Raw genomic sequence first — 15,333 nt, forward strand, 5'->3', positions numbered from 1 at the left:
ATAACAGTGGGAGGTCCGACTTAGAATCAGTCCGGCGGGCACAGCGCAGAGAGAGCGCGCACCTGGATCTCCCAGTTTTTCTTCCCGGGGTCCAGGTCGTCATGGCCCAATTAGCTGTGACTGGTTAACAGAGTTTCCCCATTAAGCATGAGATGAAAGCCAAAAAGCAAATGGATAAAGGATTTATGGGAATTATTCTGAAGCCCATAGCAGCGAAAGGGCAGATACAGACATTTAAAAAAAAAAGTTTATTTTGGTATTAGTGACCTTTGATGTCACCGTCCTTTCACAAAATAGCTTCAAAGCATATATGCCAATATTGTTTTGGATTAAAAATTAGAGTATATATACGAAGCCATGCTGTAGGCATACGCTATACACCCACCAGAGTTACTGAATGAAAACACACAGTCTTTGGCTAGTTGGTATGGATACTACCCAACGGTCACATGCAAGGGCCACAGGCTAACTAGTTAAAAAACATTTTTAGATTTTTTTCCCCCCAGAATAAGTTTCTTGGAGGGAGCTGAACAAGTTCATGACTATGTCATGGTGTTTGGCTGGGAACAGCACTCAAAACCACCTGCAGCACGAGGAATGACAATATTTGGGGGAGTTCGCTAGTGGAGGCTGAATTTCCAGCCGGAGACATTCTCCTCTGCTTAGCTCACTGGGCCTCCTCTCTAAGGCAGTTTCCAACCCGCACCCCCGTGTCCGCCCCCGCAGAGGCTAGCTCGGCCCCAGCCGTGCCTCCGCCAACAGAATTTACTATTTCCTGTAGCTCTTGCTTCTTTTAAAAATATTTCTGCAAAGATTTCGTTTTGATTTTAAATTATGTCTGTGTGTCACGTCTGCGTGTGGACTTGTGCCCTTGGATCCCCTGGAGCTGGAGTTGCAGAGGGTTGTGAGTCCCCCGGTGTGGTTGCTGGGAAAGGAACTCTGGTCCTCTACAAGGGCAGACCACCTCTCCAGCCCACTCCCTTTCTGATGCGGAGATCGATCTGATACTACTCTGGGAATTCTGAAACGAGGGAAGGTGATAAGGAGGCTCATACTCGCTTAAAATGAGCTTATTAAAGGAGCTGACAGCTGTCGACTCGTGGAAGCTGGAACCAATCGGCAATGATTTCAGAGGAATTTTCCACTGGGGAAAGGTCTGGCACTTGCCAATCAGTAAAGCCTCTCTTCGTTGTGAGCTTTTGTGCTTCGAGATGTCCTGTATGTTTTGTGGACAGTTTGGGGATATCCACAAATGTCTGTCTTACACATGTGATTCCTATTTGTTAGAGACGTTAGCATCCTGTCACAAGGTTAGGCTACGCTTTTATCCAGCCTTGTGTACTGAAGAAGATAATGAGAAAGCTAGGCAGAGAAAGAGGAAGGAAAGGAAGAACGAAAAGGAGGTACACAGCAGCAGACACCTTTAATCCCAGCGTTTAGAAGGCAGACCTATGTGAGTTTAAGGCCAGCCTGGTCTACATAGTGAGTTCTAGGATAAACAGATGAGAAACCGTCTAACAAAAACAAACAAGGAGGGGAAAAAGGGTTAGAGTTGTGCGATGTGGAGGAGCCTGAATTGGCCATGGCCTTTCTACCTCTAACACACATGGGAAATCATTCAAAACCAAATTTTAGGCACCGTGGAAGTTTTAGGAGAATAACCCATGGCCCCTGCCCTCAAAAGACCATCACATTGGAAAGAGAAAAACACAAACACAAAAAGTAATTAGATAACAATGAAGTTTACTCATGAGACACTGAGCAGCAAGTGAAATAAAACCAAAGAGAATTTGAGTAGCCAGAATTATTTTTTTAACTGCTTAAGTTTTTGCACTGTTAGTGATCAACCCCGGGGCCTTGTCCGTGCAAGGCAAGTGCTCTACCACTAAGCTACCCCGCAGCCGTCTAAGAGGGTTTTATTTAAGAAGCAAAGTTTGAAATGAGCCTTGAAGATGGGATCAAGTCAATGATGAGATCGCATGGTCTCAAAAGGTACATGGAAGGCTCTGAAAGCAAAGTCTGGCGATCTCTACTGTGGAACCCAAATACCATTAGCGCGGATCTCTGCGACAGACTGCGTGCCAGGCCTGTAGGGTAGCCCAAGTGCAGCTGCTGAAGGCCAGATTAGCGAGGTCTTACTCACCAGCATACAGACAGACCTAGGCTTGGTGACGACCTCAGAACCATCTGGATGCTGCGGTCTAGAAGCCCAGAGACAGCTGTTCGGCATGGGATAAACACGCATGGATACTTGCCCAGATTTGAGATTATCAAGACTGTGCTCAGGAGCTTGACGGAATTTTGTTGGCTGCGTGTAACAAAGACAGTTTTTGCCTCTAGCAATCTTTACTATTTGGATTTTATAATTAACTTTCTAGCGTTAGTTCTACTTTCAAAATCATGCTTTGTATTTTCTAGCCAAGTTAAAGAGTTTACGTATTAAAGCCCGCTCCCCACCGAAGGCATTTTAGTATGATCTAGAAGCCATTTACGGGCAGAGCGCTTGCTGGGAAAGTGGTCTCTCACGGAGCCTTTGAGCGAGGACCTTGGGGTTTTCTAGCTTTTCTGGCTTTCTTGTTCTTTTGATGTTTTTTCCCCCTCTTTTGATTTTTCTTAAGGCTGATCTGCAAAAAGTGAGAAAAAAAAAAGGCAATGCTTTCACACGTTGTAATTTTCTCTCCTGATGGTCGAACTCCTCCCAACCTCCATTGTTCCTTATCCTCAGCACCACCTTCAGTGGCTGCTCATGTGTTTCCCATATCAAAGAAGCAAATCCAGCTCTCTCTTTGCTCGTGTTTGTCTGTTTTCCTGGCATCTTGCTGTCTTTCTCTCATCCTCCTCCTCCACCCACCTGTGACAAACACAGCCCTCTGGGAACTGGTACTCCTATGAGTCAGGGATTCTCAACCTGTGGGTTGAGACCCCTCTGGGGCTGCATACCGGATATTCTGCTTATCAGAAATTAGGAGGTAGCAGCGAAATAATTTTATGGTTGGGAGTCACCGCAACATGAGGAACTGTATTGAAGGGCCGCAGGATTAGGCCAGTTGGGCACCACTGAATGCGGATGAGGCTGTGGGGGAGAGTGTTGGCTAAGGCTTCACAGTGGGTCTGTGGCAGACCCGAGAGTCAGACTCGGGGGCTCGAACTCCCCACTGCGTACTCCACGGCCCCTCTCAGACTCGGCTCCTTAATGCTTCACACAGGGTTCTTCCTGCTCTGTCCTGGCTTCTTCCCCCATCTCAGTCCCTTTGTTCTCTAGACTTAAATTCCAGCTACCTTACTTCAGACTCAATGAAGGAATGAACGCAGCCAGCTTCCTCGTGAAGCCACTAACGCCCACACTGTACTTAATTGACTTCCTGGTAAACACCTCTGTCGAGATCCAAAACTGAGGTCACTCGACACAATGATATCTACTTTGATACTTTCCATTCTGCCCTCCTGGCCAAGCCAATTATCCTTTCCTTCATTAGTTTCAAGATTCTTGTGTATACACAATTCCATACATTTCCCACGAAGTCTAATGACTTTTATATATTGTTAATGATGAGTTGCTAGCGAAGGATGGGGTTATAGCTTGTTGTTTTTGGATCTTTAGCGTATTCCTATCTGATACAGTTCAAACAGATGGAAACTGTATCCTTAATGGCTATGCCCTATCCTCCGGCTTCCAGGGTGACTCTGAAAGAGAGAAATCATTCTTCCCGTCACCAACCTGTTTCTCCCAATAGTCCATCAGCTTCTTCACATTTGCTGCATCTGGGTTCAGACAGGTTTGAGTTCCAGTCTTCAGGGTAGCACTGCCGAAGAAACATCAGTGAGCTTTCTCCCTGAATAATTTAACAATTCTTAGTAGAAATAGTGTGTGTGGGGGGGAACATGGATTTTACTGAGTTTTCCAAAGAAACCACTTAAAATACAGTAAGATGTTTTCCTAATTTTATCAGGTGGATTTCAGAAATGATAGCAGACCTTTCAGGAGAAATCTTATTTTAATATTTTTTTTCTAGACAACTTGAGAATAAGAATAGCTTTTCCATACAGATGCCCTTGATTTAGGTGTCAAAGGTCTTACATCTTCATAGCTTTCGCATCACAATTCGAATTTCCAAGAGGCTGGGAATGGTGGCGTGTGCCTGGAATCCCAGCACTCGGGTAGCTGACGTAAGAGGATCATGAGGTTGAGGCCATCCTTGACTACATTAGAAGACTGTCTTGAAAAAAAATTCTAATCTCTAGAAAAGTACTATTAGAATTAAAGACACAGCAATAGTGTAACAATAGGGAAATTTTCGAAATAACCTACATTCCTAGCAATGGGAATTGGCTATACAAATTATGGCATATTGATATGATGTAAAACAATTTAGCCACTAAAAGTCATTATTAGGGTCAGTGAGTTGGCTCAGCAGATAAGCATGCTTGCCTCCCAGGCCTAGAGCACTGAGTTCAGCCCCCCAGAACCCCATATAAGGAGACAGGAAAGAACTGACTCTACTAAGTCGTCCTGACTGCCACATGCATGTACATTTGAACACACAGATTAATGAATTAAAATTTATTGTACTTTTGATTTACGTGTGTTTCTGTGTCCATATGTGTACTTGTATGCAGGTGCCCACTGTGTCCAGAAGGTGGTGTAGGATCTCCTGGGGATGGAGTTACAGATGCTTGGGACTTGCCTAATGTGGGTGATATAAACTGAACTCGGGTCCTCTGCAAGAGCAACAAGCGCAGCAAGGTGGTAGTGGCGCATGCCTTTAACCCTAGCGGGGAGGCAGAGGTAGGCAGATCACTGAGTTTGAGGTCAGTCTGGTTTACAGAGTGAATTCCAGGACAGCCAGGTCTACACAGAGAAACTCTGTCTCAAAAAAAAAAAAAAAAAAAAAAGACAAAGAGCAACAAGTGTGATTAACCTTTCAGCCCTCTCGCCAGTGACCCCTCAAACATTTTAAAAGCTATTCTTAGAACTCAGGAGTAGTGTCCAGTGGACAGTATATGCAAAGACTATGCAAAGTCCTGGGTTCAATCCCTAGGCCCCCATCCCCACCTGACAAGTATGGCATTATTAGAGAAAATTAACTGATGTGAGAAACTGTCCATTGTTGCTGTGCTAAGGAAAAAGCAAATTACAACTGGGAATTTCTCCTTATCCGTAGGGAAGAAAGAGGCCCAGGTTCCTACACTCTCCGGTGATGCCTGTGTACTTAAAACAAAGTCTAATGGGTAAATTAAAAGTAAGATAGTAACAACAATAAATAATATCAAAATAAAATAACTACGACAATGGACCATAATGAAATTCCTGAAAACTTATGAACCATTTGTTTGTAGAATATTCCATTCAATATTGTGGCACATAGTTGACTTGAGGAAACTGAAACCTAGGAACTTGAATTAACAGATAAGAGGGAACTACTGGGTATAGTGTATAACTTAATTGACTTTACTTTTATATGCATGTATCTATGTATGCATTTCATACGAATAGGAACACGCATGTAAAAGACATGAAGGTGCCTTTGAAAGACGACATGCTGAGGTTGTGAGAGCAGAACTTTTTTATTTCAGGGGAGAAAAAATGAGCTGACAGATTTATAGAGGAGCCAACTGCCTGTGCAAGCAAGTTGTCTTGAGGGTGAGATTGCCACTAAGTTCCACGTGGGATGCGTGTGTTGGAAGCTTTTACTTACATGATTTCAGTTTTGTTGCACTGAGGGCTTGGGGCAAATTGTTTGAGATCTCTTAAGGACCTGTAGGAGGGGATCGTGCCTTTCCTGGTCTCGATGCAGGAGCAACGTTGATTCCTTATGACTAGGTTTCCTATAGGAAAGAAAACACGCGTGTTTAGGTCAAGGTCTCGCTGGGCATGGTTGATGAGAACGATGATGAGAATTATTGCTGTCCCTGGGTGTGTGACAGAGTTTCCAGGCAGGCATTATTTCCATTCTGTAAACGAGGAAGCCAGGGTTAAAGACAAAGTCATTTAGCAAAAGGAAGCAGGAGAAGAATTTCAGTTTAGGTCACTCTGAGTCCACTACCTTACTCTACAATCTTAGAAGAAGAGAAAACTTCCCCAGTACTTAGTTAAACCCACACTGACGTTAGGCACACACATACACTCTGTACTGTGATGATGGAATCCTCAACCCAGTTATTACCTGACCTCAGGGACATGGAGTTTGATGTAGGAATGGACAGAAAGCTCTTCTTGCAATAACGAATTATCACTTCAATCCTTATCCCTTCTCATCCCACTGCTCTGAAAAGTCTTTTTAAATATTCTGTCTTGGTCCTCAAACCTTCCATAGACTTAGCATCTATTTGCATAGGTTTTACTATCCTGCATTAACTCCTAAATTTCGACTTTAAAGATGCAGAAAACATTCTAGGAAGGTTATTTGTCCACCGTAAACTAAGTCCTGAGTGAAAAGGCCAGAGGCAGCCTCTCTGGTTTCTGAGTTCTCAGTTGGTTAACCGCAGACGGTTATCAGCGCACAGGATCAAATGAGGCTGCTGCCGGAGACGATTTAGGAAAGGATCTCCTGGCTCACCACCAGTTGCCAGAGCTACAGATGTCACATCTCGCATGACAAATGTCAGACTCACGTGAAATGGAAACGAAATACCCACAAATCCCTTTACATCTGAAAATGGGGTTTCTCGTTATTCAAATAGGGTTTTGAACCCTCACTAGAAACTCACAATGCCTACACCAAGAAGGCGTGTTTGACTTGGCAGGTGCAAATCATGACCTTTGGATAACTGGTCACAGCATCCAAATGCTTTGAGTGAGCAATTATTACTTTTTATTGCATGCAAAACATTCTGCTTTATCTCCTGAACCAAGAAGTCTTTTTATAGCAATGCATATACCAGAATTGACTAACTTGATACAATGTAAAGCTCCTCACCTTGAACCCCACACTGGTCCAGGAAGATGACACCCAGGAGAAATAGAGCAATTGACCTCATGGCAGAGCAGAGTTCTATGGAGCTGCTGTGCCGGGTTCAAGTCGGAGAAGGTCTTTGGAGAACGTGTTCTTGGGAATCATATTTGTTTAGGAAATCCCTTCCCCTTCTCGTCTCTGATTGGCTGGTCTCCTCAGCTGACCTAGAACTAAATTAACCACAAACTCAATTGTCCTGGGGAAACCCCTGCTCTCAGATCCCAGGGAATTTCTGCACGTTTTACTTCCACTTCACATAAACGGGTAGGTTTATAGGAAGAGATGTGAAACCGCCAGTGCCCGCTTTTAGCACAGCCAAAGTTGCTACCTGGATGCAAAATGGATTCTAGGATGAAGGCTGGAGGCGTGCTTCCCACGTGAGAGAGATGGACGTCCAGGGAAGTGACTCTTTTATATCTGTAGTGCACATAGATCCGTGCACTATGTAGCTACATTAATCTTTTCTCATATTTCCCACACAACTTAAAGCATCTTAATTTGTTGAGGGACTAGATTGTTTTCTCCTTGTGGCAAATTTATTTTGTCTTCTTGTTGCTACAGTTTATCACTATTTTGATTGTCAGATGAGTTGCATAAGCCACAACTGCTCCATTCCTTGCTACCTTTTCCAAATATTTCCCCCAATGTCTGTAACACTGATAGCGTGACTATGGCATGAGAACATGCAATAATGAGTATTTCCCAAGGCGTCCAAAGGGGCTACATCTACTAAACAGCATTCGACAGCAAATAATTTTAAAAATAAAGTAGCTATCAAAACATCCTGGCTGTTCAAAATTCTTGTAGCTGTTGAAACTTCAACCAGAGTGTGACGATGAGAGACATGGCATCACGTGTCCTCAGAGAATATTATTTTCTGGGACAGGATGAGAGCTGGAGGAAATGAGGGGGAAAAAAAAGCAGGACAAAGGGACAAAGCCAAAAATTACCCTTTCAAAACAGGAACAAATAAAAGTGCATAAACTGCCAGTGCTATATATAGTCCTTTGACGCTTCCGGTCCAGATGAGGGTGCCATTAGAATCTAATAAAAGCACTGCAAAATCTGACTGAATGCTGGATAAGACTGGCAACAGGTGTCAGCGGCTTCTCTACTTCACGCAATAGTTAAGATAGGACTGGCAAAAAGTATTAGAGAATTTTGCCTTTATTTCACATGATCATTGAGTACACTTGTTAATAGGGAAAGATGGTACTGTTCTGTAGCTGAGCACACACACTGCTAGACTTTGTCTCCATGTCACCTGCGTCTAGACTTTCAATCTTCTGGTCTCCCCTAGAGACGCTGGACCAGCTTTCAGTGAACTAGCGCTTGCAGCTTCCTTTTCGGCTCAATCTGGAAGAACGCCATTGGATAAAATGAACAATAGCATGCAAATTACCTTTCCTCTTCTCTCTCTCCCCCACCTGTTGCTCCCTTCTCTCTTTATCCATCCTCTTCCTAGATCTGCTGGTTTGACTGAATTGCAGGCAACAACCCCAGGTATAACCCCAGTCTTGTTAAGATAAAAGCAAAACATATTCCTCAAATCAAAATAAGTCATCTAAACAATATTTACCAACTTTTTCACTATGTACTCTGCTTCTCTATGGAAAAGCATATGTAACTTAATTAAAATTGTTTTAAAATAAGTGAACCAAAATCAAAAGTAAATTTCTCCCTAAAGAGAGAAAAAAATACATATATGTATATATGTATGTGTGTGTATATATATATATTACACACACTATACTAGGAAATGGATTTTATAAGGTGAGGTTGAACTTTGGTTGAACACTAATCATTGTAATGCAGGTTTTTTGTTTTGTTTTGGGATAAGATCAGGGACTCATTCTGTACGCCCCCCCCCCCCAGGCTGGCTTTGAACTTGCCATTCTCCTGCCTCAGCCTTCTGAGTATTGGGATTGTAGATCCGCATCCTGTGAACTGCTAATGTCTAAGAAGTTTTTAGGCTTCCCAGACTGATGGTTGTCCTCGGAGCGGTTATACTTCCCCTCTTCCTAAGGAATGCACGTTTTAGAATAAGAGGATAACTTACAGCTCCATTTTATGTTACATGATGTACAATTTTCACTCGTTTCTACGTGGATTAGAAATACAAATATTACAGAAATAGTTTTGAAAAGCAAAACTTACAGTGACTTTTGACAAGTGTATCCATTGGTTATGTTTAGTCCTGGCAATGACTGTGACGGTGGCTAGGGTGGACCTGGGCTCAGGTACCAGTTTTTTTTTTTTTTTTTTTTTTTTTATTTTCGAAACAGGGTTTCTCCGTAGCTTTTTGTTCCTGTCCTGGAACTAGCTGGAACTAGAGCAGGCTGGCCTCGAACTCAGAGATCCACCTGCCTCTGCCTCCCAAGTGCTGGGATTAAAGGCGTGCGCCACCACCGCCCCGGCTCAGGTACCAGTTTTACTACTTGATGACTATAGTATTGATAGCCTCTGCCAGCCTTGGAACTCTTGCCCAAGAAAACAGCGGTCAGTTTCACAAGCGGTTGTTAAAGATTAATAGCAAGAATATGCTGCCAGTGGGTAGCATCAGAGATTTGCAAGCAGTCAGAGGGTGGAGCATTAGTGACTGTAGAGTGCTGTGATCTTAAACAGGACATCCGTGTCACCTCTGCCTCCAGGGTCAGGGAATATCCCAGAGGAGGGGCCAGAAGGAATGTAAGAGCCAGAGTTGGGGAGAAGTGCTGAGAGATTGTTTTCCGGCCTAGATACCCCATTGCGTGCATAAACTCAGGGTGGCTGTGTTTACCTGCTCAGGACATGCAGAGCGTGATAGTAACTGTTTCGTCATGCCTAGAGGAAAGGCTGGGGAGGCCCCACCCTTAATTAATGTTTATGAGTCAAAGAGAAACGAGTTCAAAGTAAGGAGGGCATTTCTGGGAAGAAGAATGGTTTCAGTAGGAATGAGGGATGAGAGAGGGCAATGGGCGGGGAAAAACACCTGAAATCCAGCATATGCATGCGTGCAATTGTCAAAGTGTATACAGATGGAACATTCTCCCAAACGCAAGCACCGCGAAGCCGTGACTCTTCTTTCTAGCAGAGCCGATGTAGACTTCCTAGAATAAAGAGGAAGAAGGCTCAGTATGAGCTGTCTAGTTCATTTTTCCAGACTCTACTTGCATCGTTTTTTTCTTGTCGTGACTTTGAAAAAAAAAATAGCTCATGTTTTTTTCATGTCTGTAACTTGACCTTTCATGTCTGTAATGTGACACTTTTACCTTATTCAGCATCCCGACTTTGGGAAGCTGTCACTTAGCGTCACAAGCGCTAAATCTTCGTGGCACCTCACGGCTTGTCCTCACTGAGCAGACAGAGTGAGCAATGTTAGACTATCTGGGATACTCTAATCTCTCCTACATAGGAGGAGGGTTTGTAAAGATCCATGTTAGAGTATGGCGATAGATAACCCAGCACCTATCCTGAAGAATGTTCCAGGATATACTATCCTTGAAGCCTAGTATATACTAGTAAATAATACTCAGAAAAAATGTTCACAAGTGACAAATAGGGACCAGAGCCCAGCTGGGCAGATCTGGCATCAGCTGAGGATTGAGATCTTGAGCCACAGATTCTGTGACCTCGTCTAGTGGGACTATGCACAGTGCGCATGCCCAGCCAGTTTGCTTCCAGAACTTTCACCCGGAGCGACCAACGCTCACTCTATGCGTGTAGTTGCTGAGGCTGCCTGCACTCGTTCGTCTACTGAAGAGAAGAAGCACTTTAGGGAGGAAAGGTAGTGTGTACCTGGGGCTCCCCTCTCTGTCCCCACTGTCCCCCAGCCTCCTGGCCTGAGAAGGCCATTGGTCCCAAGGAAGCCCAACGGAGGCTCAACTGGGAGCTCGTCTTTCCGGGAGCCACCTAGGTGGCTTTCTCAGGAGCCTTGATGAGGGTGGGAGGGAGCAAAGGCTCCAGAAGCCTTGCTCATGGCATGGAGGTCACAAGGCTGGGGAATAGGTCTGAGGTGATTCTGAGGGAAGGTCCTTTGGGCAGGAGCTGGTGTTGAGGTCGGCCGGAGCCCCTGAGTCCATTTAACCCAGGATGTCCGGAGCCACAAAACCTCAGAGCCCCAGATGCTCTGATCCCCAGAGGCAGCGAGCTCCACAGCCCTGGCTCCCCGCTGCCTTGCAAGGGTTTCTTCCTCGCTAACAGCTGAGGAGGCCTCCCGAGCAGCGGGAATATCCTTCCATGGTAAGGCTTCTGGGATTATCTGGGCGCTTAGGCATATGAAGGTTTAAGATAGACCAGTTGGGTTCAGGCTCTTCAGACATTTGCTTTCCAGACTCCATTTTTGACAAATTCAGGACAGCTTCCAGAGGAAGAAGTGCCGTGCAGACTGGAGAGAAAGAAGAGGCAGTCCCCAGAGACTGCGTTTATGGATAGAAGGCTTTTTAGGAGAAAAAGAAACTTGCTAAGACAGGATGTTGCTGGGGTTTCTCACAGGCCTGGGAAGAAAGCCAAGGATTATAAGGGCTGTTGGAATCAACAGACAGTTCCTAATTCCCCCTTGGACAGCAACAACAACAAAAAAATCTTCCTTTTTCCCAAGTCAGTGTCCCTGAGGAAATCACTGGTGATGTAATATGCAAGAGCCAGGCACAGCAGGCCCTGTGTGTGTCATCGGCCTCCCTTCCACCTGCTCTCCAATGGAACTGTAGAAGTCCGTCAAAATAGGTTAGCAGTGGGCTGTCACAGTAGAGACAGGGTGCTTCCCTTTGCATGTCAGAAGGGAAGTGTCTCTCAAATTGAAACTCCTACTATGCTTGTTTGAATTTCTCACTATGCCCCTCTTTTCACTGGTTTCTGCTACTATTCGAGGATCCTAACTTTAAAACGGTGTATTTCTCAAAAGTCTCAGGCTGTGAGTTAGCGTTCTGAATTCTTTCCCCCCAGTCGGGGAGTCCTTCCTTTAACCAACAAAAACAAACAAAAAACTGAAAAACTATTTTGCTAGCAAATTGTACTTTTGTGTATTTCAGGCCCTTAACAACGGAGCAAATTCTTTCTTCATTCATCTTATTATCTTGGCTTCGTGGTTTATATCTAATGAAAGCCCCATGGCTGGTTAGATTTGTAACTAGATAGTTCTGAGAGAGAATGTCTGGACAGCTTTTCAAGGTCAGACGTAAGCCGGGGCTGGCTTGTCCTGTGACTTTTGGCAAGCTGGTCTGCAATCTGATGACATGCATAGACAACAATCACAAAAGCCCTGCTCCCAGGACCCAAGGAAATCATCCTGAAACGGGAGGACATGTTTTTCTGTTTTAAATATTCACACTTATTGTGAGTGATTTACTTTAGAATTTAGAAAATAGCTCTCCAAAGGCCGGAACGCAGAAGTTCTGAGTGCCTGCTGCTCTGGCTGAAGGCGCAGGTTCGGTTCCCGGCACCCACACGGCAGTAACTCCAGTTCCAGAGGACCTGTCAGCCCTTCTGGTCTCCACAGCATGGCATGCATGAGGCACACAGATGTACCTGCACACAAAACACCCATACACACAAAACTATGTAAATCTAAAGCAAAAGCCTCTAAGGGGAAAATCCTTTTTATTAGTTTCCTTTTTTTTTTTTTTTTTTTGAGACAGAGTTTCATATAGCTAGCCTGACCTAATTTTTTCATGTAACTGAGAATGAACTTGACCTTCTGAGTCCTGGGATTACAGGTGTGTGCGTGTCCATGCTGGAAGATCCCGCGTTCACAAGCGCCTTATTTACCTTGTGTTCTCATTCTTTCTAGTCCATTCATCAAACTTTTATTATAATTTTAGATTCTAAGGACACAAATTTTTCTGCCCTCAATGAGCTTATTTACTTGGAGGCAAATCAACATTAAACAAATAATGACTACAGGGCCAAAATATTACATAAAAGGACAGTACACAAGTACTGGGTGCAGAGAATCCCCATCTATTGTGAGACGCTTCAGGCAACCGTTGGACTAGACCTGGAGGGGAAAACTGGAATTCCTAACTGCAAGAAAGTAAAGAGGCAGGAGAAGGCATTCAGAAGCAGCAGGGGCTGTGCGAGGGTAGAAGACGGTGGAAAAGGGATTGTGAGGGTTGGGTCGAAAAATGTAGCCAGCCGCTGAAGGGCAAAGGGGCTTGGAGTCCGGGAGGGTGAAACGAAGGATTCCACTCAAGAAAGCACACCATGGAGGCTTATGAACTGCACGAACACACACAGGAGCATGCACACACAAGCACACACACGAGTGCACGCACACACGAGCATACACACAAGCGCATGCACACATGAACACAAGCACACACACGAGCATATAAACACAAGTACACGCACACACGAGCACACACACATGAGCGTGCACATGCATGAACACACACACCCTACCTGTTTGTATATCTTCATCGCTAATTTTGTCACATTTTTACCCGTTAATTTTACTTTATATAATAATCTTTCCTTTGCCTCTATGTGGATGATGTATTTTTTAAAATAGTTCTTTTATATGTCTAGATTGTTCTCAATGCTGGACATTTGGGTTGTCCCTAGCATACAATAGTGCTCTAAGTATTTTGTTTTCTGGTTGTGTGTGAGGCGGTGCGCTCCTGTAGTCTCAGGTACCAAGGAGGCTGAGACAGGAGGATGGCTTGAACCCTAGTGTTCAGGGCCAGCATGGACAACACGAAGAAACCATGCCTCCTAACGGAAATGTTTAGTTTTTCCTCCTTTGACACTAAAAAGACAAATAAGAATATTCAATATTTTCTGTAACATTTGATTGCTTGCCAGAAAGAGGTTAATTTCATAATAGCCCTAACTGATATGTATATGTATTTGTTCCTCAGCCTTCTATTATTTGTATTTTTTATGCAAAAATTGGCATATGAGATTTCCAGTTGTACCACGTGTGTGTGTGTGTGCACGAGCTTGCGTAGTCATGTGTGTACAGGTGTACAGGCATATGGAAGCCAGAGGTCACCCTTGACTGCTGTTCCTCAGGTGCTGTCCAGCTTAGCGTTTCGTTTCGTTTCTTTTCTTTTCTTTTCTTTTCTTTTCTTTTCCTTTCCTTTCCTTTCCTTTCCTTTCCTTTCCTTTCCTTTCCTTTCCTTTCCTTTCCTTTCCTTTCCTTTCCTTTCCTTTCCTTTCCTTTCCTTTCCTTTCCCTTTCTTTCTTTCTTTCTTTCTTTCTTTCTTTCTTTCTTTCTTTCTTTCTTTCTTTCTTTCTTTCTTTCTTTCTTTCTTTCTTTCTTTCTTTCTTTTAAACAAAGGCTCTTACTCTCCTTGAACTTGCCCGTAGGCTACTCTGGCTGAGATTTAACTGTCTCCGTCTCACCAGCATGGGGGATTAGAAGCACAAACTACTCTCCCCCAATTCCCAGTCTCCCACCCCACCCCATTCTCTCCTCCTCTGTTCCTTCTCTTCACATACAGTTGGGCATCCATGCTGTGGGCTGTCTTACCTGGTGGATATCAGTCAGCCACACCGTGGGCTGTTTTACCTGGTGGATATCAGTCAGCCATGCTGTGGGCTGTCTTATCTGGTGGATATTGGCCAGCTATGCCGTGGGCTGTTTTACCAGGTGGATATCAGTCAGCCACACCGTGGGCTGTTTTACCTGGTGGATATCGGCCAGCCATGCTGTGGGCTGTCTTACCTGGTGGATATCAGCCAGCTATGCCTTGGGCTATCTTATCTGGTAGATATCAGTCAGCCACACCGTGGGCTGTTTTACCTGGTGGGTGTCGGCCAGCTATCCGTGGGCGATCTTTTGTGGATGGGTTCTGGGGATTGAACTCGGGTCCTCATGCATAAGTGGCAAGCACTTTACCAACTGAGCTATTGTTCCAGTCCTCTATTTTATATCACAGTTACATTTTAGCTTGTCTTGGTTTCATACTTACATAGTCTACCTTTCTAAGATCAGTTGTCAAATAGGGTCAGAGTACAGTAGTCTTCTGATCTTGGTGGATCTACTTCAAAACGTTCAGCAGATGCCTTAGAACCATAGGTAACACCAAGCCTTGTATATGACTATACTATTTTTTATATACATACATACCTATGATAGGTTTAACTTATAAACTAGGTATGCTAGAAGGTTACAGCTATAACAATATACTCCAACGAGAGGTATGTGAGGGCGATGTCTCTCAGAATATCCCTCAACAACCTTGTAGTGGCTGTGTTCGAACCTGTGGAGAGTGGAATTGAGAATACAGGGGATCACAGCGTTGACATTGTAAATATATGTCAATCGTTTACATATTTTGGATGGGAAAGTATCCACTTTAGTTAAGTGATCTTTATTTTGTTGCCTTCCTTTCATGACTTTTTTTTTCTTGAATTCAACTCACGTCATGAGCTGGTTTATGTCCCCCAAATCCTTTTG

The 15,333-nt window shown here is 44.1% G+C and overlaps 2 protein-coding genes across 16 annotated transcripts in view; one reads left to right on the plus strand and one right to left on the minus strand.

Moving 5' to 3' along the window:
* The window catches only part of Art3 (ADP-ribosyltransferase 3 (inactive)), a 119,152-nt gene that overhangs the window by 13,679 nt on the left and 90,140 nt on the right, over nt 1-15,333 (plus strand). For 4 of the 15 annotated variants that reach the window (XM_050149779.1, XM_050149775.1, XM_050149782.1 and 1 more), the window contains exon 1: nt 10,617-10,719. The exons of 1 other annotated variant lie outside the window; for it this stretch is intronic. In XM_050149779.1, coding sequence (XP_050005736.1) covers nt 10,649-10,719 — 71 coding nt within the window. In that variant the 5' untranslated portion in view covers nt 10,617-10,648. Of the gene's footprint in view, nt 1-10,595; nt 10,723-15,333 lie in introns of those variants that run through there. 10 more of the 15 variants (XM_050149777.1, XM_050149780.1, XM_050149784.1 and 7 more) reach the window with 6 other exon arrangements.
* Cxcl9 (C-X-C motif chemokine ligand 9) lies at nt 1,724-7,035 on the minus strand. The gene is made up of 4 exons (XM_050149794.1): nt 6,918-7,035; nt 5,697-5,826; nt 3,719-3,803; nt 1,724-2,624 (listed from the first exon to the last, which is right to left on the minus strand). Exons 1-4 carry the CDS (start codon nt 6,976-6,978, stop codon nt 2,523-2,525), a joined length of 378 nt encoding a protein of 125 aa, XP_050005751.1. The 5' UTR covers nt 6,979-7,035; the 3' UTR covers nt 1,724-2,522.

Source organism: Alexandromys fortis, unplaced genomic scaffold (genome assembly GCF_014885135.2).
Source record: "Alexandromys fortis isolate MF-2015 unplaced genomic scaffold, M_Fortis_MF-2015_v1.1 scaffold_0, whole genome shotgun sequence".
Classification (NCBI taxonomy): domain Eukaryota; kingdom Metazoa; phylum Chordata; class Mammalia; order Rodentia; family Cricetidae; genus Alexandromys; species Alexandromys fortis.

What these genes read in the sequence shown, in the direction of transcription:
- Cxcl9 (XM_050149794.1), bottom strand. Translation starts at nt 6,978, where the DNA reads ATGAGGTCAATTGCTCTATTTCTCCTGGGTGTCATCTTCCTGGACCAG. An exon ending in GGACCAGTGTGGGGTTCAAG is followed by an intron (nt 5,827 to 6,917) that starts GTGAGGAGCTTT and finishes TCTTTCCTATAG; the next exon opens with GAAACCTAGTCATAAGGAAT. An exon ending in TGCAACAAAACTGAAATCAT is followed by an intron (nt 3,804 to 5,696) that starts GTAAGTAAAAGC and finishes TTTCTTCGGCAG; the next exon opens with TGCTACCCTGAAGACTGGAA.